This window comes from Rhincodon typus, chromosome 29 (assembly GCF_021869965.1).
Source record: "Rhincodon typus isolate 14 chromosome 29, sRhiTyp1.1, whole genome shotgun sequence".
NCBI lineage: Eukaryota > Metazoa > Chordata > Chondrichthyes > Orectolobiformes > Rhincodontidae > Rhincodon > Rhincodon typus.
Genome location: NC_063360.1, coordinates 14,417,096 through 14,441,329, shown reverse-complemented (window position 1 = coordinate 14,441,329; position 24,234 = coordinate 14,417,096). Strand labels below are relative to the sequence as shown.

Sequence of the window (24,234 nt, the reverse complement as noted above, 5' to 3'; positions counted from 1 at the left end):
TTCTCACACATTGGATGGTGGAAATCTGGAACGATCTCCCCAAAGCACCTGGATACTGGGTGAAATGAAATGTTAAAGGCAGAAATTGTTAGATTGTTTGCCTGAGTTGGATTACTAGAAATAGAAAACTAATGAAAGTAAGTGCAGTTGAGATAAAAATAGCAAAGATATAGTGGTGAGCCAGGCTCAAGGGGCAAAGTAGCTTAATTGTATCCCATGCCCATAAATATTGACTGTCCTTTTTTACATTTCTGAGGGTTTAAGGTTTTTCATACTGTAGCTGCAACTCCTGAGAACAAGGTTTGAGCAGAGACTCCAGGTCCCATTTTGGATTTCTGTCTGTAGTGGTTGTAACAAGGTCAGTCAGGAGGGCCTCTTAAAGTATGCATTCCCTGATTGAGGATGTTAACTTGGTCCAATCAGGGAGCCCTGGCTGACAAGATATAAACAGGAGCGTCAGGGGCTCTGCTCACTCTAGGAGCCAGCTCTGGGTCAGTATCAAATACAATGTACATGTATGTAAAATGTGACTTGGTGACAGGATACCGGCTTTCATGGAGTTATTTCACTCTCTACCAATTTGCTATTGGTCCTATTGGCCTTGAGGTTATGGCAGCAGGATTGAGCGGACAGTTAATTAGAGAGAAGGGCAGCAGATTGGACTCCACTACCTCCCTAATTTGGGCTTCTGATTTGGTCTGGGTTTGGAAATCCAGTGAGGAAGGCCTTTTTGTCCTGCCATCAATTTAGGCCTTTAATGGGCCATTAATGTCCACTGAAAGGCATCACCGTGCTGCTCCTGGTATGAACCCAGCAGCAGTTGGGGGACTTACCATGCAGGAAGCTCAAATTCCAAATCGTCTTAGGGTTGATTGCAGGCTTCTGACAGGGAGTGCCAGTCAGTGCCCCATCAGTGGAACCAGCATCAGGAAGCAAGACAAATGGGTGGCTGCTGAGAGTCATCCTCTCCCAGCCCTTCCTCTCCTGCCCCCTCCCATCAACCCCACACCCCTCAACTTCCTCCCACTGTCCTGGCCCTTGGATGGAGGACTTACCAGCAGCAGTCACCATTGGCTTTGGGAGCAGAGGAGGCAGGATTTCTTGATCCTTGACCAAGTCAAATGTCCATTACTGCCCTGCCAAGTGCCCGACTGGCACTCCATTCAGCAGGTCTTATGGAAACGAGGCAATATTCGCCTTTCTTCATCTCTCCAGTCAGCTCCAAGAGCTCCATCATCTCAACTAAATACCACCTTGTATCTCTCTGAGAAGCCATGGTAGTGACTATCAGGAGGATAAAGGGTAACTGGATAGAGGAAGCCTGTTGAATGTAGTTTGGGGAAGTGAGAGAGAGGCCGATGGGAGGGTCAGTGTGTTTGGGTTATGAGCTGGTGAAGAGTGGGAAAGTGAAATGGAATAGAGCAAGGCCCAGCATTTCCAGTGAGGCTGGAAGGAACAGCAGAAACATGGAGAGTGAGGGCAGTATTGAGAAAGATGTCGCCAGTGAAGGAATGAGTCAAATTTGTGAATGTGACTGGGGCTAGAAATTGAACGATTGTGACCACTGCTGAGCAAATAAGTACAAAGATCGATTTTCACCGGAAGAACCAAGGCGGAAAATAATAAGGAAAGTTTTTGGACTGAGCGTTATTGGATAGGGAGCGGATTACATATTTGAAGGATGATTTGAGGAGATGCAAAGTGAGCACCAGTGCAATCACAGGGTCTGCGGGACTGAATGATCTCCAGATGTGCAGTAATTTCAATCATGAAAGATCCCTTTTATTGAGAATAAGCCCAGGGAGTGGTTTGGAAATGTTGGTGCTGAGCTGACTTTAGGATGACTGGGTTTGATACTGAGCTCACTGCCTCTTGATTTGGTCATTGTAGTGTTGCCTGGTTTTGACATTCACAGGTATCTCCAAATTTAGATCTCAATCCCAGTTCAGAGTTATCATTTTGCCCACAGAACCTGAATCAGAAGATAAGGAGAGAGAAGAAGCCTATTAAAAATGGAAATTAATCTGTAGCCTGACGACAGTTATAGTTACAGTGTGTGTATGAGTGAGTATAGGATGTTACTAATTAAAGATACAATGGCAAGGCATTACACCTATTAGCACCAGTTATGGGCAATCAGTAGGTTATTGGCATTTCTTTTAGTTATGAAGGGCATCTAAATGTATCAATATTACCATTGCAGCATGGTGGCTCAATGGCTAGCCCCAGGGACCCAGGATCGATTCCACCCTCGGGTGACTGTCTGTGTGGAGTTTGCACATTCTCCCTGTGTCTGCGTGGGTTTCCTCCAGGTGCTCTGGTTTCCTCCCACAGTCCAAAGATATACAGGCTAGGTGGATTAGCCATGGCAAAAGCAGGGACTTGATGGGCTGAATGGTCTACTTCCACACTGTGGCAATTCTCTGATTTAGTTACCAGTATAATTTCAGCAATTAACTGGATAATTGAAGTTTCTCATGAGCAGTTATCTTTAGAAGAAATAGTCGAAGAGGCTGGACCTGAATTGATTGGAGTTTAGAAGATAGAGAAGTGATCTCACAGTCATAGAGATGTATGGCACAGAAACAGACCCTTCGGTCCAACTTGTCCATGCTGACCAGATATTCTACATTAATCTAGTCCCATTTGTCAGCACTTGGCTCATATCCTTCCTTCCTGTTCATGTACCCATCCAGATGCCTTTTAAATGTTGTCATTGTACCAGCCTCCACCACTTCCTGTGGTAGCTCATTCCATACACGCACCACCCTCTGCGTGAAAAAGTTACCCAACAGCTCCTTTTTAAATCTTTCCCCTCTCACCTTAAACCTATGCCTTCTAGTTTTGGACTACCCTACCATGGGAGAAAGACCTTGAATATTCACCTGATCCATGCCCCTCATGATTTTATAAACTTATGTAAGGTCACCCCTCAGCCGCCAATACTCCAGGGAAAAAAGCCCCAGCCTATTCAGCCTTTCCCTGCAGTTCAAACCCTCCAATCCCAGCAACATCCTTGTTAATCTTTTCAGCACCCTTTCAAGTTTAACAACATCTTTCCTGTAGCAGGGTGACCAGAATTGAATGCAGTATTCTAAAAGTGGCCTAACCAATGTCCTGTAAAGCCACAACATGACATCTCAACTTGTATACTCAATGCATTGACCAATGAAGACAAGCATACCATATGCTGCCTTCACCACCCTGTCTACCTGTGACTCCACTTCCAAGCAACTATGCATCTGCACCCCTAAAGTCTCTTTGTTTGGCAACACTCCCCAGTGTCCTGCCGTTAACTGTATAAGTCCTGCCTGATTTGCCTTACCAAAATGCACTATTTCATATTATCTAAATTAAATTCCATCTGCCACTCCTCTGATTAAGGCCCTGTTGTACTCTGAGATAAGCTTCTTCACTGTCCATTAAACCATCAATTTTGGTGTCATCTGCAAACTTAATAACCATTCCTCCTGTATTCACATCCAAATCATTTATGTAAATGACGAAAAGCAATGGACCCAGCACTGATTCTTGTGGCACACCGCTGGCCACAGCCTCCAGTCTGAAAAACAACCCTCCACCACTACCCTCAAGCCAGTTTTGCATCGAAATGGCTTGCTTCCCCTTATCCCATGTGCTTTAACCTTACTAACCAGTCTACGATGAGGAACGTTGCCAAATGCCTTGCTGAAATCCGTATAGACAACATGTACCACTCTGTCTTCATCAATCTTCTTTGTCACTTCTTCAAAAAACTTAATCAAGTTAGCGAGACACGATTTCCCATGCACAAAGTCATGTTGACTATAACTAATCAGTCCTTGCCTTTCCAAATGCATGTAAATCCTGTCCCTCAGAATCCTCTCCAACAACATACCCATCACTGACTTCAGGCTCACTAGTCTGTTGCTCCCTGGCTTTTCCTTACCACCTTTTTATGATCTGTTGTTGTGTGGCAGATCACAGTTAGGTCACTAGGAGGCACACTAGCTCATTCATGGTCATTCTGTCATGGTGAAGTGGCCGCATCACTGCCAGGCCCTTGGTGTCCCAGCTGAAATTCTGGTTTCCCTCAGGATGGAATGAGAAGTTTGAATCTCACCCCACTGACCTACACTACACCAAGTCTCATAATTTCCCTGTTATTGTCGAATTTCTTTCTCAAATTTTCAAACTCATGGGGGTGATCTGGACAGAGTAGATAGGGGGAAACTGTTCCTTTTCATAGAATGATCTAGATCGAAAGGGTACAGTTTTAAAGTGCTTTGCAAATGAAGCAAATACGTGATGAGAGGGCTTTTTTCACACAGTGAGTAATTCCGGTTTGGAATGCACTGCCCACAAGTGTGGTAGAAGCACATTCAATTGATGCATTCAAGAGGAGACTGGATGATTATTTAAAACCATGTTTACAATTATGGAGAACAAGCGGGTGTTTGGCACTAAGTCAAAGCACTCAGAGAGCCAGTGCAGACATAATGGAGTGAATGGCATTCGTCTGCAATGTAATAACGCTGTGATTCTGATCATACCAAGCAGTTTCTCTTGTTAGTACATTTCAAAATGGTTCAGTGGGACTCCAGGCCTTTAGTGAATGTACAACACCTTTGGCCTTTGGTCCATGGTTTTCCTGTTTGTTGTTCATACTTTGATCTTTCTTTCACCTTCCAGACATTGATGAATGCAGCACCATTTCTGGAGTCTGTGATGGGGGTGAATGCTCAAACACGGTTGGTAGCTACGTCTGCACCTGTCCCCGCAACTTTGTCACAAGCCTGGATGGCTCTAGGTGTATTGGTAAGTCTGATCGATTTTTCAACAAAGCCTGTCCTGTTGGTTTGTCAATCATTGTCAGAAGCCAACTCCTGTCAGCGCCAATCACTTTGGGAAATGTGGTGTTCTTGTGTTGTTTTCCTTAGCACAGAATTATCACTCTCATTTTGGATTAGCAAATAGTATGGATCAATTTACCTGAAAATTTCAACTAGGTTTACTTAACAGACGACTGGCTACGATCGATGGTCTGCATTTCCTTTACTGGGCTTCACATGTAACTTAACCAATTGGACAAGTATGAGATAACAAGGTGTAGAGCTGGATGAACACAGCAGGCCAAGCAGCATCAGAGGAGCAGGAAAGCTGATGTTTCAGGCCTAAACCCTTCTTCAGAAAAGTGGACAAGTATGGTTGAGGTTCATTGATTAAAAAAAAACCACCGTGATTTGGTTTTGGGGAGAAAAACGTGTTAAGTTGTGTATAAGAGCACTTATGGATATAGAAACACGATTCACTGATAATTTGCAGTCACAGAGCAAAAGTCTAGGCTATAATCATTCAGCCTATCCCTGAAGCTGTCTCACTTAAACAGTGGTACAACATTCACAGACCTCCAGCAACAGAAAGTGCTAGAGAAACTCAGCAGATCTGGTAGCCATCTGTGAAGAGAGAAACAGAAATAACATTTCAAGTTTGGTATGCTCAAAACTGAAAGGGGTTGGAAAATGGTTTTTATGCTGTTGATAGGAGGTGAGTGAGAGGTTATGGGGGTGAGTGAATGGAACAGACTTTGTGGGTGCCCAGAAAAATACAAAGTGTTTGCCAATGATGATGTCAGAGAGATAGAGATGTAAAACGGTTGTAAATGAAGTTGTGAAAAGAGCAAATGGGTGACAAAGTTCACCAAGACACAAACAAGACATAGTTATACTTAATTCTTAGACCAGTAACACAACAGGATCATTGGCCCCAGTGTTGAAAATATTTGTATACTTTCCTTTCCTGCTTAAACCAGATCTGGTAACGTAACAAAAATAAAGCTGTTGTGCCAGTTATTTCTAACTCCAGGGCTTCAGCGTTTTGCTTAGTTTAAATCAATGTGTTCTGTATTTAAATCCGGTGATTCGGCTTGTAGCTGCTAACAGTGCTCAGGAAATACACTGTGCCAGCGAAAGGACTGAAACTTTCCAACACGATTATTTCAAAGTGAGCCAAAATAAAAATACTTTGCAGGTTTGAGTTTGGACAAGGCTGGAATGCTTTTGTTCCAAATATTTCTGCCAGCACTGGAATGGGAGTTTGGCTGTGGGCCTAGGTTTGAAAATACCAATGATGCGAGCAGTCCAGTAACTTGTTCTCTATCTACCACACACAAGCACTCATTGTTACACTTCACAGAAGTATAGTTCCAAATTAAACACTCTGTTTATGTAGAGAGCAGATTATCTCACTGACCCTGCCTCCTTTGATCTTTAGCAAAGGCCCATTGCCCTCAGTACATCACTCCAACAAAACTAGGGGAAAAGACAATGTCAATGAAGGAATAGTGGATTCCAGGGGTAAGGAGATGCTGCAGGAGCAGTTTTTGATTTTTCTAATATTAGACATTATTGCACATGTTTTCTCTCCCTTCTCCTGACAATGCTATCTTACGTCTCACTGGAGTACGTACGGTTCTGTGGGCCTTGACTCTCTATTGTTCCATAGACATTGGTTTACCCTCATGTACGGGGCACCACCTCATGCAGATGTGGGCGTCAGATGAGGTATGGATCTCTGGATCTGGTCTTTCTATGAGGTACAGGGCCCTGCATTTGGTGTATTTACCCGGTTACAGATTTGGATGTGGACTCCTGCTGGGGAATAGTCAACAAGTAAGTGACTATTACCCATTGCCCTGATGCTGGCTGCCAACCTCAACATAAATAACCAGCTGTAACCTAGGAGCTTGGACAGCAATTGATGATAACTTGGTGATTCACAGCCAAACTGATCTTGTCTTTAACCAGTATCCACACACACACATCTGTGTCATGGGTGAGGTAGTCCCTACATAATGAGGAAGGGAAGCCCTTTCTCCTAAGATTGATTTTTCTAAAGTTGGAGCAGGTTCAGGGTTCTAAGTTCTCGAGCCTTTAAAAGGTAAAGTAAGCACTTGTCCAGCAATAGATTGAGTGTACTGAGAAGGAAGCCTTGCTGTGACTGTTAAGTACACAACTTCAAAGTTAGTTAAGAGTCAGGGTGCCAGTAAATCTTTACTCTGAACATAATTCTTTGTTCAAGGCCAGAACCAGAAGGGGTGTCAGTACTCTTATCTGAGCCAGCCTATCACAAATTACCCTTGTGTAATGATATCAGTATTTCTGCTGCTCCCATAAACGAACTGTATGTCTGGGAACCGTCAGTGTACAATATCTTCAGAAAGTTTGGAGATTCTTATGTCAGCGTAAATGTGCAATACCACAGAACTCATGAATGAGAACAATGAATCAGAACAAAAGTGATTTTAGAAATACTACAGGAATTGTAACGTTTATTTGTTACCAGATTTTTCAGTCCAATCAAGTACTTTTGAACAAAAGCAAAATAGTGCGGATGCCAGAAACTTGAAATCTAGCCAGGAGGGTGGTTCAGAAACCATGAGTGAGGAGATCTGTGAACCGCCCATTATCACACATCTCCATGTATTGGGAATTCATCATCCTGAACATGAGTAACAAATCTGTCCATGTCAAACAAACTTTTATTTAATCTGATGTAACTTTGCACAATGAGAAATTATCAGGCAACTATAGAGGGGATTGTTTTCTGAAAAGGAGAAACCTCTGGTTCAGAGGTGGGGGTGCTAGAATTGTACCACAAAACCTGAGCTATCACTGTCCTCAGTGTAGATGGAGATGATACTGAACTATCACTTGTGGTACATTTCCTGATGACCTCAGCTAGCACCTTGTGGTAGTTTCCACCTCTGCCAATATGTGGCACTGTTGGTGCTTCGATGTAGTTAGCAGCCATTAATCCTCCTTTGGCTTTGTCATGCCTCGGCGTTTCTAGTGATTAGCAGAAAGGGTAGACTACCATGGAGTTTCTATTGACCCAAATGGAGCTAGTATATCTGATCCCTCTGAAAGCTAGAGTAGAAAACCTCGTCTCCTCCCACAGGTGTGGAGACATGGGTTCAAATCCTACCATGACAGGTGGAGAAATCTGAATTCAATAACAGCCTTAGTAGATATGTTCTACAAGCTAAACAAGCTTACCTAATAGCGGCCATGCAACCACTCCTGGTATTTATAAAAACTGACCTGGTTCACCAATTTCCTCTAGAAATCTGCCATCCTTACTTGGTCTGGACTAAATGTGATTTTAGACCCGTAGCTATGAGACTCACTCTTGTGGCACAGTGGTAGAGTCCCTGCATCTGAGCCAGAAGACCTGGGATGAAGTCTCACATGTTCTAGATGTATGTCATGACATGTCTGAGCAAGTTGTTAAAAATTATTTAATGTTGGTATCACTCTCACATCTAAATTGGGGTTGGATTCAGAACAGAAAGTCACATCGGACCAAAATGTTAACTGTTTCTATCTCCACAGATGCTGCCAGACCTGTTGAGTTTCTCCAACACATTTTTTATTTCAGATTTTCCAGCCTCCACAGCTTTTTGGTTTGATTTGGTTTTGGGTTCAAGCTAGCCTGAAACTAGTACTGAGAGAATGCCAAATGTTTGTGAGTTGCCATTGAGTAGACATTATTACGGAAGCTCTGCTCGGTCTTTGGTGGACATGACAGATACTGTGCAATTATCCAAAAACAAAAATGAACAGGAAATTTCCTGACTTGCTGAACAAATTTTTCTCTTAACCCACATCACTGAAACAAGTAATCTGGTCTTTCATCACATTGCCATTTGTGCAATTGTGCTATATTTTCCTACAGTACAGCAATGACTGAATTTCAGAGTGCTTCATTAGATTTGGGGCATCTAAAGGATGTAAAGGATACCATACAAGTAAACTTTATTGTTCACTGCCAGCAATAAACCTCCATGTTCTGTGTGTCGTCAGATACCTATAGTGTGTTGTTCCCGAGTAGATAAAGAGATTAGTAAGATCTCCCTGGTCTATATGTTAATGGGAGATGCATTTATTTCTCAATCAAGTGTAAAAAATAGATTTCTATAGAGACTTTGGTAGCTTTCCTCTGGTTTTCAGATCAGACTCTTTGAAGAGAAAGGTTTAAAAGGGTAGACTTTTATCTTATCATCTTAATTTGGACCTCTAATGCCTACTTTAAGAGCAAAGATAGCCCCACTTTGCAGGCTAACACCAGAAATAGTAGAATAACTCCACCTGTAAGATTTAGGAAGGAGTGAACAGCAGAGCACAGCAATGGAAAGAAGCTCCACCCATGCACTGCTATCCCATCCAGGGAATGTGCAGGATTTCTGGGCTTGTTTATTTCGGATTGTTGAGTGTTGGGCAATGTAGAATTTTTGGAGGATTTCTACAGGGATATTTTTCAAGTTGCAGATGTTTTGTTCTCAGGTGTTTCCATAGGAAGGATCCACAAACAGTGCCAGGAATATGTAAACTGTCAAGTAAATGGCTTAAAACCTAAAACCTAAAACCTAATTTAAGTACCCAAAAGGAGTAGTGAGTAAGAATTAAAAGGCAGTAATGTAGAAATTTGAAGGAGCTCCACAAACAACTTTCATGAGAAATAAGACCATAAGACATAGTAGCAGAAATGAGGCCATTCGGCCCATCAAGTCTGCTCCACCATTCAATCATGGCTGATAAGTGCCTCAACCCCATTCTCCCACTTTCTCCCTATATCCCTTGTTCCCCTTGATAATCAAGAACATATCTATCTCAGTCTTAAATGTACTCAATGACCTGGCCTCCACAGCCTTCTGTGGCAGTGAATTCCATAGATTCACCACTCTCTGGCTGAAGAAGTTTTCCCTTATCTCCATTCTAAAAGGTCTTCCCTTTACTCTAAGGCTGTGCCCTGGGGTCCTAGTCTCTCCTACCAATGGAAGCATCTTCCCATCATCCAAAAGCAAGTGGAAGGGCATAACAGGAGGACAAATTAGGAAGGAAAGATCCCGTGACATATTTCCTTCAGTACCACTGTGTCAAAGCTTTCCTGTATTTCTCCTCCCAGTTCCGCATTTTTCCTTCAAAAGTTCACAGTTAACCCAATTACGATGATTAAATCAATACTCAAAAGAAGAAAACAGACTAAAAATATAATACGCAAATCGGGTACACTGTGTATGTAATGTGTGTGAGATGGGGTTCACTGTCAAACACCCTTCAGCTGATTTTTGAATCTCCAATCATAGAATATTGAGCTAGTTTGGACAATAAAAAATATTCATAATCAATATAAAGATCATGAACAACTCTGTAAAAATGTTCAAACTTCATATGGTCTAATTTTCTGTTCAATACATCATATTAACCTAGGTTGTTGCTCCTAAGCTAATTTCATTTATTCTGTGGAGGAGAAAACAGAGTTAACGTTTCGTCCGGTGACACTTCCTCAGAACTGTTCTGAGGAACGGTCACCAGACCCGAAACGTTAACTCTGTTTTCTCCGCCACAGATGCTGCCGGACCTGCTGAGCTTTTCCAGCAACTTTGTTTTTGTTCCTGATTTGCAGCATCCGCAGTTCTTTTGGTTTTTCATTTATTCTATTATGCCTATATTCAAACCTCACCGTCCAGTTTTATTTCATGTGTCACCACAGCTATGCTGCACGTACACGTGTATTTTCATTTTGATACATGCACAGTTTGACATGCATTTGTTCACATTTACCTTCTAACCAGTGGTACTAAACAGTAAATTCTCCCAATAATTATGTATCTAACTACAGTTAGTCTCTCTTTTAGCTGTTCACACTTTATGTTGGTACACTGTCACTCACTTTGCTTTGTTATGCAATCTGTGCCATACACATACTACAGTGAATGTACAGCCTCTTATGGAATTGGCAGGTACTTAGAGCTGCTTGTGTATACAGGTAACTATATGTATAGACATGTGGGAACTGCTGAATATTTGTACAACAATGTGCACACATATATCAATAGGCTTGGATGTAATTGCATATGTGTACATAGCCATCATATATGGTCAAAGGCATGTACATGTGGTCATATTATATATGCAGACATGTTCATATAGATATATGTATATGCATGTACAGCTATAGAGTCATACAACACAGAACAGACCATGGCCAACCATAATCCCAAACTAAACTAGTCCCATCTGCTTGCACTTGGCGCATGTCCCTCCAAACATTTTTATTCATGTACTTCTCTAAATGCCTTTTAAAAGTTGTAACAGTACCCACATCTACCACTTCCTCTGGAAGTTTATTCCACACACGAACCAGTCTCTGTGTAAAAAAATTGCCCCTCATGTCCTTATTAATCTTTCTCCTTTCATCTTAATTATATGCCATTCACCTTATCTATACTCCTCATGATTTTATAAACCTCCCGTCTCAATCTCTTATGGGCCTTACAAATCAAACCCTCTATTTCCAGCAACATCTTGGTAAATCTCTTCTGAACCCTCTCCAGCTTAATAATGTCCTTCATATAACAGGGAGACCAGAACTGGACACGGTACATCAAGCTATAACTGTGTGCCGATACGTATGTGTAATTGATGCTGTGCATGTATGTAGCCATGTACATCTAGGCACATATATGTGTAAACATGTACATTCAGTTTCATTTGCGAGCATGAGTACTGTACATGTTCAGTTGCATCCCAAAAGGTAAGAAACAGAACAGCTAATTCGAGAGAAAACTAAGAAAATGAAGCTGGCTTCTTGCTACTGGTGTCTTACTTTGCTCAAGATGTGACACTGCAATGCACTGCCAATTCTCACTGTGCAAGCTTGTTTGTTTGTAAGTTGGAGAGTGTTCAAGGTGGCACAGTTCCATAGTTAATAATTTATGAATTAAAGGATAGTCAAGGCCCAAAAGGCCACAAGAAAACGAAATGAATCACTTGAAATATTCCTGGAAGTTCTCAGGGTAACTAGGAAAGCTCAACTAAATTATGGGAACAGAGGTAATCATAGCTGTGAAATAGTGGAGCTGAAATTGGATGTGTTTTCCTGTTTTGCCATCTGGAATAAATTAATCCAAGACAGTTTACAATGGACTGTTTGTCAGGCGCAATTGAAGTCAGGACCCCTGCACACTGAATGGCGGGAAGATTTCCAGGGAGAGAATTGTGTGGTGATTTGTAGATTAAAAATTTGGGTTAAACAGACACAGAAAGGAGGAGTGTGCTTTGCACCAAGAAATATTAGTGAAGGTGCTTTTGAAGTAAATTAAGTGTGTGGAATCAGTATACAGGATTGAGCTGGGGGGAAAGATTTGAGAAGATCAAACAGTAAAAAGTGAAGAGAATATGAAACTGAGAGAACTTATTGAGGGATACGAAAAGTTCAAGCGATACGAAGAGGAAGCCTAGAACAGGGGCATGGATAGGGGTATTCAAAACTAGAGGACGTAAAGGGGAAAGATATAAAAGGGACCTGAGGGGCAACTTTTTCGCACAGTAGGTCTTGCGTGTATGGAATAAGCTATCAAAGGAAATGGTGGAGGCTGGTACAATTACAACATTTAAAAGGCATCTGAATGGCATATGGGGAAAATGCTGGCAAATGAGACTGGATTAATTTAGGATATCTGGTCAGCATGGATGAGACGGACCAAAGGGTCTGTTTCCATGCTGTACAGCTCTATGATATTATGACTTTATAACATTGCTGCAAATTAAACTAGGGAAATAGGAGGTGAATCCTGGAAATGCTCAGCAAGTGAGGCAATAGCCATAGAGAGTGAGATAGTCAACATTTCAAGTTGTCAGCTCATTTGCTGATTGTTTTCAACATTTTAAGTTTTTGGTTCTAACTTCCAGCATCTGCAGTTCCTTGTGTTCATATCTTGTATGAAGTGTAAGACAAACATCAGAGAGCTCTGTTCCCAGACTTGGTGTCTAGTCAGCCAACAGTCATGAAGATCCCAAAGCTACTTTAAGAGCAAGCTTGCTGAATGGGTGATGGTATTGGTGCTGCAATTGGCCTAGATGCTGTTTGGATCAGGGAACAGTAAGCCAGCTGGGGTCCTGCTCCTGATCACCAGCAACCCTCCTCTGGAAGTGAGCAAGTATGGCTGTTGGGAATGTCAGATTAATGGGCTCACTGTTGCAACCTCCATGGTCAATCAGCTTGACAATGCTCAGTCAAGTGTCACATATAAAGAAAGGTTGCATGCAGGAACAACTCACAATGAGGGGATAACAAGGTGTACAGCTGGATGAACACAGCAGGCCAAGCAGCATCACAGGAGCAGAAAGGCTGACGTTTCGGGCCTAGACCCTAACAATGAGCGGATGATGAGTCTAATGGGAAGTGACTTGGAAATAACCTACAGAAAGTAGGATCTGAGTATAAACAGGTCCAGAGAGTGGGAGCAGGGACTGGAACTGTGCACTGTGCATAAGGTTCTAAGAGGAAAGAATTACCTTTTAATTTGGAAAATAATCCAGGAGACAAAACATGCCACAGACACACTCAATTACACATGCTTTAGAAATCTTGGGAAGTTGGTGGAACTGACAGCAAGACAGAGATGTCACTGTCTAGTGATTTGTCTTTAAACAATATGCTCTTTGACCAGGTATATTAGTTTATGACAACCAATTAGAGAATTGGAGTTTCTGAATGGTAGCACCTTGCCTAAGTATATTGTACAGATAATGGTTTTCTGAAAAGGTTAATATTGGAGACTGCATTAAGCTCCACCCAATCTAATGTTATCATAAGGACTGGGTGGGGTGAGACAGAGCAGGATTTTGAAGATAGCAGACATATCATCTAGGTCACCTCACAGTCACAGTGATGATATCTAACTTACTAATGTAACTTGTGCCTGATTGTTTACATGCAATAAATCATAAGTTGTTTAAGACAAAGACCTATTCTTGTTAAGGCTCACTAGTGGTTTTCCGCTACCATTGTAAAGCAAAAAGGCCCTGTGACCCGAAGGAAAGGGGATGATGCTGAAAAACTATGCCAACCACAAGTTGGTGGTGATTGACATTGCAGCACATGCTATAAATGACATCTTCTGTGAACCTCCTGTTGTTTTACAGACCAACGATCTGGGACCTGTTTCTCCAGTCTGCTGAGTGGCCGATGTGCAGGAGATCTCCATGGACATTACACTAAGATGCAGTGCTGCTGTGATTCTGGGCGTTGCTGGTCAGCAGGACACACACCAGAGATGTGTCCTGTCAGGGGGTCTGGTAGGTGAAGCTGGTATAAGCATTGGGATTCAATAAAAATCTGCAGTAAAATAAAATGCCAGCTTAATGACCACTCTCGTTTGTTGTAAAGACCTATCTGGTTCACTAGCGCCCTGTAAGGAAGGAAATCTGCATCCTCACCCAATCTAGCGTGCATGTGATTCCAAATACCTAGCAAATGACTCGTAACTACCTTCTGGCCAACTAGGGATGGGCAATAAATGCTCTACATGGTGACCTTCATAACCCATGAATAAATTTTGCAAAACATCCAACCACGTGCACACGGGGTGATTCTGAGCCCCGTAGCAAATGTTATATTTTGACCTTTTGAAAGAAGAAATCTTCATGGATGCAATAGAACGGGGCAAGATACCGAATACTTTGTATTCTGATGGGCTATTGAATATATTTAATTCATTTGTTTGCATCTGACCTGTATATCGAAAGCACACTTGTTCCCAAAAGTCTTGGAATTCCATCTTTGGGATGGGCAAAATCCTGTTTAGTTCAAAATTCCATTTCATTCAAATAAAAATTTATTGTCCAACACAATGTGCAGGTTGGTTCAAATGTCTTTTTGACTAAAAAAAGTCTATTGAAACAATTCTTATCAGTAGAAGAAACCAATCAATAACCAACAATAATGGCATGGTGGCCCATTGGTTAGCATTACTGCCTCACAGCGCCAGGGACCCAGGTTCGATTCCAGCCTCAGGTGACTGTCTGTGTGGAGGTTGCACATTCTCCCTGTTTCTGTGAAGGTTTCCTCTGGGTGCTGTGGTTTCCTCCCTCAGTCCAAAGATGTGCAGGTTAGATGGATTGGCCATGTTAAATTGCCCATAATGTCCAGGGATGTTCAGGCTAGGTGGGTTAGCCATGGGAAATGCGGGGTTACAGTGATAGGATAGGAGTATGATTTGGGTGGGATGCTTTTCAGAGGGTCGTTGTGGCCTCTTTGGTCCGAATGGCCTGGCCTGCTTCCACACTGTAGTGATTCTACGAAACACTGCCTATGCTTGGGAACTCGTTGCTGAAGATGAGTTCGGAGGTTATTGTGGTTGGGGTGAATGGCTGCTTCAGTGTGATTAACAGCCCAGAAATTCATTGGAGTTATGTCTGTTTATCAAGCATTAACTAGACTTCAAAACCTCAGGAAGAATGTGCTGTATAACAACTGAAAGTTCATTGTTCACTATATTGTTGTGAGCAAGTAAAGGTATCGAGGATCCGCACCTGAAATGGTTTGTACACGTGGAGCCTAGCACCTGTTTAATATCCAGATTAAACGTGGATTAACGTTTAATCATGTTAATGATTAAACGTGGCCAGCACTGGGCTTCGAAATCCCCCCACTGTCAAACTCTCTGGGAATGTCCAGCAGATGTCTGCAGCTCACCGGTCTCATTTAAATAAAGCCTGAGATCCAACATTTACAGACACCAGAATTGAGAGATTACACTTGTTAGCAAATACTGAACTACTAGAGGCCTCTAGAAAAGAGATGACTGAGGAAATGAAGGGTTTCAATAGGGCAGGATATAGAAAAGTTGTCTGCACTTGAGGGAAAAGTAGACACCGTATAAAATAGCCATTAATAAATCCAATTGGGAATCCAGCAGAAATGTCTTTCCTCAAGATGTGAAACTTGGTAGTAGTTGAGTGAATAGCCAAGATGTATTTACAGGGAAACAGGAGAAATACATGTGGGACGACAGAATGGAAGGTTGTGTTGATAGGTTTAGTGAAGTGGGGTAGGAAGAGGTTTGTATGGTGTGTTAACATCAGTACAGATCCGTGGAGCTGAATAGCAAGCTTCTGTGCTGAAACTTTCACTGAGTTCTCTGTATTACCAGGACTTTCACCACAAGGTACAAGAATTATTTCCTGTGGCCAATTCATACCAATAGATCCATGTTAACAAATTTCTAAGTAGCAGTTTGAAGGGTGTAAAGTGTAAAACAAATTTTCCTATTGTCTGATCAAATCCACACGATCCAGCACAATAGACAAAACATCCATCATTTCCCTCCAATAAATACCCAACCTCCCCCACAGCCTCCTATATTTATTGCACCTCTTTCGGAGACCTGTTACGTTCTAGCAATCCAGTTGTTTGCGAAGCGGAAGAAATGTGGAATGGGATTATCAATCATCATGTCGTCATCCAAGTGCCACTGCCTATTTGCAGGACACGCTTTCTGGACCCCAACAGAAGAATCCAGGGAAAAGTGGAATGCATGACAAGGAATGACTATAAATCTTGGTGTAGAGTCCTGCTCCACCACCACTATTGAACCAGCAGAAGAGAAACCAGACTGAACTGAGTACCATTCTTACAACAGGATCAGTTCCCAGTCCCAAACTCAGCCTTTGCAGGAGAAACCATTACAGATACCTTCATCAACACTTAACTGTTGAGAATTCAGGCATGGGGGTAGGAGTAAGGGGGAAGACTACTCTACTGAATTCCCAACGCATCTGCCCATAGTCACATAATAGAAAAATAATAAATGCTATTTAATAAGCTTTGCTTCAGCTCTGTCCAGTATCTCACATGATGCTCTCAATATTATCTTTTCAGATGAATATCGCAGACTGTGCATTGAGGGTGTTCCTTTTGGACCGGGTTACCCTAGCATAGGATTTCCAGGATTTTCTGATAGAATCAGGCCTATAGGCCTTGGTCCTGGTGGAGTCGGGCCTGGTGGAGTCGGGCCTGGTGGAGTCGGGCCTGGTGGAGTCGGACCTGGTGGAGTCGGGCCTGGTGGAGTCGGACCTGGTGGGGTTGGATCTGGTGTAGTTGGACCAGGTGGGATTGGAACAGGTTTCTCAGGACTACCTGGAACTGGGCCCGGCATTGGTAAGTGTTGAATTAACTGAAGTATGAAAGATCATATCAGGCAAACTTAAAGTAATCATTCATCCTGCAATACATGGTTCACATTTTTATTGTGCCCCATAGTAAATGACGTACGCAGCTGTGTTAAAGGCCTCTGTGAAACGAATCAATCATAAACCTCAGGCTGATAGAATGCAAGCAAGTGTTTTCAGCTGCAAAGGTTTGGAAACTAAAACAGAAATATCATTTGGAGAGTAATAGTTACCAAGGAAAACAACACAACCATGGTTCATTCTGCAGTGCTGCTCTCCCAGCCGGACTGCCAGTGGGAGAACCATTGCTGAGGTAGCGGAGCCCTGTCCCTGACTCACACTCAAACTTAGGCAATCTCTACAAGGTATCTGATGGCATAAATATATCATTGTTAAATGAGTTCTGCTGTGTGAAGGACAGCCTTAAAAGCTTGATAAGCAACAGTTCTTTGAACATTGTTTCTGTGAATTGCTCAGTAACTAAGTCAATTGCTCCCTATGTGGCCTCCTGTACATCGGTGAGACTAAGAGGAGGTTCGGAGACCACTTTGTAGAGCACCTGTACTCTGTTTGCAACAAACGACAACACCTCCCAGTCATGAACCATTTCAACTCACCCTCCCACTCCCTGGGCGACATGTCCATCCTGGGCCTCCTCCAGTGTCACAATGATGCCACCCGCAAACTGGAGGAGCAGCACCTCATATTCTGCCTTGGGAGCCTACAACCCAATGGTCTCAATGTGGACTTTACCAGGTTCAAAATCTCCCGAACCCCCGGACTCATCCCATGACCAACCCTCCCTCTCATCCCCGCCTCCTTGACCTGGCACAACCTGTCCATCTTTTCTCCCACCTATCTGCTCCTTCCACCTCACTGACCAATCCCCACCACTGCCTACCTGCACTCACCTATCACCATCCTACCTACCTTCCCCAGCCCCACCTCTCCTCTGTCTATTTATTTCTGAGCACCCTTCCCCCTCCCCCATTTCTGAAGAAGGGTCCTGACCCGAAACGTCAGCTTTCCTGCTCCTCTGATGCCGCTTGGCCTGCTGTGTTCATCCAGCTCCACACGGTGTTATCTCTGACTCCAGCATCGGGAGTTCTTACTATCTCTGAGGATTTGGCCTTGTCACTAGAAATCTAACATTTTGAAAGGATGATGAGGGGAAAAACAGATATGTAAAACAAGAGGTAGTTCATGGAAATTTATTGCTGTATATAATTTCTCTTAAAAGGTGATGGTAAGCCATTTATTGAACAACTGCAGTCTGCCAGGGAGGGAGTTCCAGGATATTAACCCAGGTGGATTTTAAAAATCTATAAATGACACATGCAAAGGAAAACTGTGTGGCATAAGGCATTTACAGGTTTATGTCCATAGAATATACGAGTAGCTTGGGTTTTTATACTATGAAAGAATAATAAATATTTCCACAGTTGCGAAATCACTAAAGGGCACTTAATCCATTGGTTTAAAAATCTGTAGCTGACCTATTAGCAACTATAATAAGGGGTAGATCAGGGTACTTTGTAAATAGCATGAAGTTAAATACAGCAGATGTGCAAAAAAATTCAGGGCTTAGGTGCGTATATCTTTAAAATGCCACGAGCTGGTGCAGAATATAATTACGAAAGCTAATGGAATGCTGGCCTTTATGTTCAGAGGACTGGAGTACCCAGAATGTAGAAATTATGCTGCAGCTATACAAAATCCTCTACAAGCCCCGGTTAGAGTACTGTGAAGAGATCCAGGCATCTCAGGAAGGGTATGTTGGCCTTGGATGGAGTCTAACAAAGGTTTACAAGAATGATACCTATACTTCAGGGGTTAAGTTATGAGGAGAGATTATTCAAATTATACAATGTTTTCTCTGGAATCTAGAAGGTAAAGAGTAATCTGATTGAAGTCTTCAAGATTTAAAAGGAAAATACAAGGTAGATAAAGTTAAATTATTTCCACTGGTTTTGGATTCTGGTGCTACAGGGCATAGTCTGAAAATTAGGGCCAGATTGTTCAGGAGAGATGTTAGAAACCGCTTTCACACACGAAGGGTGGTAGATGTTTGGAACTCTCTTCCTCAAGCAGCAGTGGATGTTGGATCAGTTGCTCAATTTAAATCAAAGAGAATATTTTGTTAAGCAAACGTATTAAGTGATATGAGTGAAAGGCAGATATATGGAGTAAGATCAACCCCCGCTCTCTGAATGGTAGTCCAGGCTGGAGGGGCTGAATGGCCTATTCTGGTTCCCATGTTCCTATAACTAAATGTGTGTTTTCTTTTAACTTTTCCCATGTACAGCCACCCTAAATCAGACGATTGATGTCTGCAAGCATTTCACTAACCTGTGTCTGAATGGACGTTGTATTCCAACACCATCCAGCTACCGCTGTGAATGTAACATGGGTTTCAAACAGGATGTACGTAGGGAATGTATAGGTGAGTACTGACTCCATGTGCTTAGGCCGGACTACATTTGGGAAGAGATGTTTACTCTGCATTTCTTTTTTTATTTCCACATCTCTCCTGGAGTAACAAGCTCTCACTGTGGTGTTGTCCCTTGAGCATTGAGTTGCTGCAGTACGATATCCTAAATACTGACACTTACTGGGATATAATTTTTTCCAGCTGCTGATTTACAATGGGGCACAGATTCCAAACACAGTATTCTCATTGGGTTACAGTACCTCAGATACTGACTCACATTGGGGTACAGTACCTCAGATACTGACTCACATTGGGGTACAGTACCTCAGATACTGACTCACATTGGGATACAGTACCTCAGATACTGACTCACATTGGGATACAGTACCTCAGATACTGACTCACATTGGGATACATTATTCTTGGTGCTGACTTTTCCTGTTTCTGTGACTTGATTCTTGCTAGGGTTACTGTGTACTGCGTGCTGCCTCTGGCTGGAGTATAATATCCTGAGAGTCTGAGATATTAACTCACTCCAGGAGAGTATCATGGCAGTCACCCTCGTTTAGTATCTGACCCAAGTGGTTACTATTCACATAAAAATTGGTACACTGAGTGTCAGCAATCTATGTAATCATTGGGCTGTTGGAGCTAAGCCTAGCTTATCTAACCTTCCAGCAGGACAACTCGATAATCAGGGGCAGTTGGAAATAGTGATATGCCTAAGATTTGGACTTCTGCTCTTCACTGGAAACCTCACTGTCTTGTACTTGGGAGTAGGAGCCTCCATTTTCAAATTCATTGAGCAATGAAATGATATGACTATAGAGAAAACAAATAGACCTGGTGATTTCTCGTTGCTTTCCTTGTGAGCGCTTTCAGGGAAATAAAAGTCTGCTTGCCAAAGGACCCTCAGCTTATAAGCAGACATTGTCCCTTGAGCTTTTCTGCCATCACCACCAAAAAATTCTCTATCTTCTACTTGTGCTACAGCTTGTGACCCTGAGCATAGGACACATACCTGGGCTTACAATGACTCAAAAGTGATGGTCCATTGAAGTCTCTTCAACCCGACAACATTGGCAACACTTCAAAAGTACTTCATTGACTGTAAAACCTAAAGGATATCCTGAGATAGCTTGGTGAATGGAAGTCTTTCTTTCTTGCTCCATTGTGTAGGTTGAGCCTTGATGGAACATTAAGCCTGGGAATGAGCTAGTCTGCACATCTCATTAGCTGGGACAGGCTAAGGCACAGCATTATCCTTACACTATGTCTTGGTGGGAGGGGTGCATGGCAGGAAGCAAGGGCATGACATCTTTGGCAGAGATGAATAGCTGATTATTTTTTATGTTCTCATTTTTTTGGGAATGCATGAGGACGGATCACACCCATTTGCAGTGCAGTGTCCAACACAGATACAGCAGACAGTGCAGGACTGCATTCATTTATCAGTGCCTTCTCTTATTCAACCTACTGCAATATTCAGACTGTCTGTCAAGACTCCTCAACTGACTCTTAATTTCTCTTTCCCTTTCATATTCCTTGTTTACACTTTCACCCCTTAGAGGCCAGTGCGTGCGTGGTCAGGATGTGGAGATTTCTGACTGGTTTGATCTAGTTCATACACAGGGTGAGATTAAATTACTAGTCCCTGTGCACGTGCTAAACAGTTTGTCCCTTCAGAAAACAGTGTTAATCAAAACCAGCCTGATTGGAATTTCCTGTTACATTCTCACTGGCTCAGCTGCAAACAAGCGATAGTACTTTTCACAGACTGAAAGGAACTCAGACTTCTATCAATATAAACATGTTCCGTAAATTCTAGCTGACTTTTACTAATTTTAATTGGTATGTAATTATTACAATGGGGCACCCACTATGCAACTCCCTGCACTAGGAAAGTTCCAACTAGCTCCATGCACCACACAGTCTGCAGGCCCTCTAGAGATTTAAACTGATGATTGAAAAGGACAACAATTAAAGGTGTCTGGGGAAAGTGCAGAGTAAGATGACTAATTGGATAATCAAGGAGAGGATTAAGGTAAAAATCAAACTTTGAGAATTCTGAATCCCGAAGTTTCATCCATGAGCCAGATGCGCAGAGCTGGCTCAGCAAACTGTAGTATAAAAATATCTACTTGACGTCATATTTTCAGTCTAGACTGATAAGTTGCCTTAGAAATCAGGACAGGCAACAGTGGATATTGTGAGGAGGGTGCAGAGGCTGGCTGGGTGGCAGACGTGCCTCAAAATTTAGAACAAAAGTATAAAATAGAGAACAACTCTACACTCTTAGCCCTCACATCCCCTGGTTATAGCCCAACAGGTTTATTTGAAATCACACAAGCTTTCGGAGCACAGCCTCTTCATTAGGTGCAGTGAGAGAGCAGAGCACACAGACCCAGAGTTTATAGGCAGAGGGATCAAGGGCCGAGAGATCAAAAGATCATACAGCTGGTTCGAGTGGAGTGTCAGATGATAAATCTTTCCAGGTTGAAAGATCTCTACCTTAATTAGCTTGTACAGTTTTGAATTTGGCATGCAATACCAGTCATTTAGTTCATCGCCAGCACCACCTTATTTTTAATTGTTTGTAGTTATCTCTCTGCCTCACTTAATCAGATTATAAATCATCCCTTCGCTGGTTATTCAGTTGTTGACGCTTTACTCACTGTCTGACACGCTTGATCACCTGCAGAGAATTATCATCTGACACCCCACTCGAACCAGTTGTATAATCTTTTGATCTCTCTGCCCTTGATCTCTCTGCCTATAAACTCTGAGTCTGAGTGCTCTTCTCTCTCACTGCATCCAATGAAGGAGCTGCGCTCCAAAAGCTTGTGTGATTTCAAATAAACCTGTTGGACTATAATCCGGTGTTGTGTGACTTCTGACTTTGTTCACCCCAGTCCAACGGCAGCACCTCCACCTCACATCCCCTCAACCAACCTCATGTCACTTCATGCCCTATATCCATCCTTTATAGCCCCTCATACCCTTCATGCAATCCACTGCCCCCATACCTGCCATGTTAACCTATGCCCACACCCTCTCCGATGGTCTTTTATAGTCCTGTATCAACCCATGACCCTTCAACCATCATCGTTTGCCATTTCTACATATCTTACCAACTCATCCAGTATCCACCTTGGGCTGTACTCAGGACCCATGCAGAGATGAGATAAAACTCAGTTCTATGCAATAAAGTTGTACGTGTTAGTTGCAACTTCATTATATTGAGAAAGAGAACTTATTAAAAACTACTTTTCAGCATTTGGAACCCTTCATCTACAGAATGGCTTTAATGACAAATATTTCATTCAAATGCATAATCCCTTATAACAACAAACTTTGGAATTCATAGTCCCAATCAAAGAGTTTACAACAACTTGTAGTTGTCAATCAAACCGAAATAATAGGCACCCAACTGTGATAATGAACGGTTATGAAATCAGTCCGTAGCACTAATTGTGTAATGGAAACCTTCAGGCTTATGTCACAGAGAGAATGAAATAGCAAACAATTGTTTTGTTTTAACACTCCAGGTATTTATTTTCAAAGATGTAAAAGGCAGGACTATTAAATGCCTCAATGGCTTCACTGCTCCTTTTGATAAATAATTTTGAAAATCTTATTGACATTTTTGATAGTTCCTCTTGATCAATCTTCTTGATTCTTCTAATAATTTCTCCTGCCACTTCTGACAGGTTCTTTTGAGAATTGCCTTTGACAGTTTCAATGATTGATTTTGACCGGTCCACTTGATAGTTATTTTTGACCTTTGCTTTTGACAAGTCTGTTGACAGTTGCAATTAGTTTGAACAGGTTTAGGTGCTTTTTATATGCCATTTTAACATTTCCAAAGGACACCTTACCTCCCAAAGGGCACGAGTCTTTCTCCAAAAGTGTCTTGGGATCAAATCCAATGATGTACCTCACCTCTTAAAGAGAAGCACCAGTTCCAGACCTGCTCTTGCCAGGTCTACTCTGTACACTTAAGATGTCACACTCCTAGGCTGTCGAAATCCAAAGCAGCTGCTGATTTAAATGGTCAGCTGTCTCCTTAAATATCACATGTATGAGTTTGCACATGTTTGTGTCCCAACAAAATTAAGAAGCGCTGTGTTTGGGAGCAGCTCTTCAGACTTTTGAGGCCATCTACCATTTTTGCCATGATGGAGACCCTTTGTGCAAAAATGTCCAGTCTGAGTGTCCTGGAGGTTCGTGCGCAATCCTGAGGATTGTAAAGAGAGCCAGGCACTTCCAACTCCCGCACTCATACTCAGTGCCATTTTGGGCTAACGGACTGAAGAATGCCAAAGGACTGATAAACAGCGCCATTCTTAAAAGTCAAATAAAGAATAGGCATGAGCAGAAGAGGACCAGGATTATACTACCAGGAAGATAAATTGGAAGTGACTATGTATCATAGCAAAGACTGTTTAAATAGGCTCAAACCAAATCTTCATACGTAAACACATTAAAAGCAAACTCAATATGAAGCCAAAGTTACTCCTTCAAAAAAACAACTGGGTTAAGTATCCTGATAGGAATGAGATAGAAGCTTAGTCTGAAGGATAATTGCATGATGTAACATGAAGATTTTTGTACGACCGAAGTCAACAAGATATCTGTAGGTTGTTGCATGTGTGTTGGAAAATAGTGTATATTGGGAGTATTGTGTTAGGTGCATGGGTTCTGTTATATATCTGAAGTGTGGTTTGCGGAGTAGTGTGGATCCAGAAACAAGAACAAAGCTGCTGGAAAAGTTCAACAGGTCTGGCAGCATCTGTGAAGGAAAAA

At 42.3% G+C, this 24,234-nt stretch overlaps 1 protein-coding gene across 1 annotated transcript in view; it reads left to right on the top strand.

The window, feature by feature from the left end:
* fbn2b (fibrillin 2b) overlaps positions 1 to 24,234 on the top strand; it is a 193,163-nt gene that overhangs the window by 70,984 nt on the left and 97,945 nt on the right. Inside the window, exons 8-11 of the mRNA XM_048613904.1 lie at positions 4,672 to 4,797; positions 13,971 to 14,123; positions 16,708 to 16,986; positions 19,303 to 19,440. Coding sequence (XP_048469861.1) covers positions 4,672 to 4,797; positions 13,971 to 14,123; positions 16,708 to 16,986; positions 19,303 to 19,440 — 696 coding nt within the window. The remainder of the gene's footprint in view (positions 1 to 4,671; positions 4,798 to 13,970; positions 14,124 to 16,707; positions 16,987 to 19,302; positions 19,441 to 24,234) is intronic.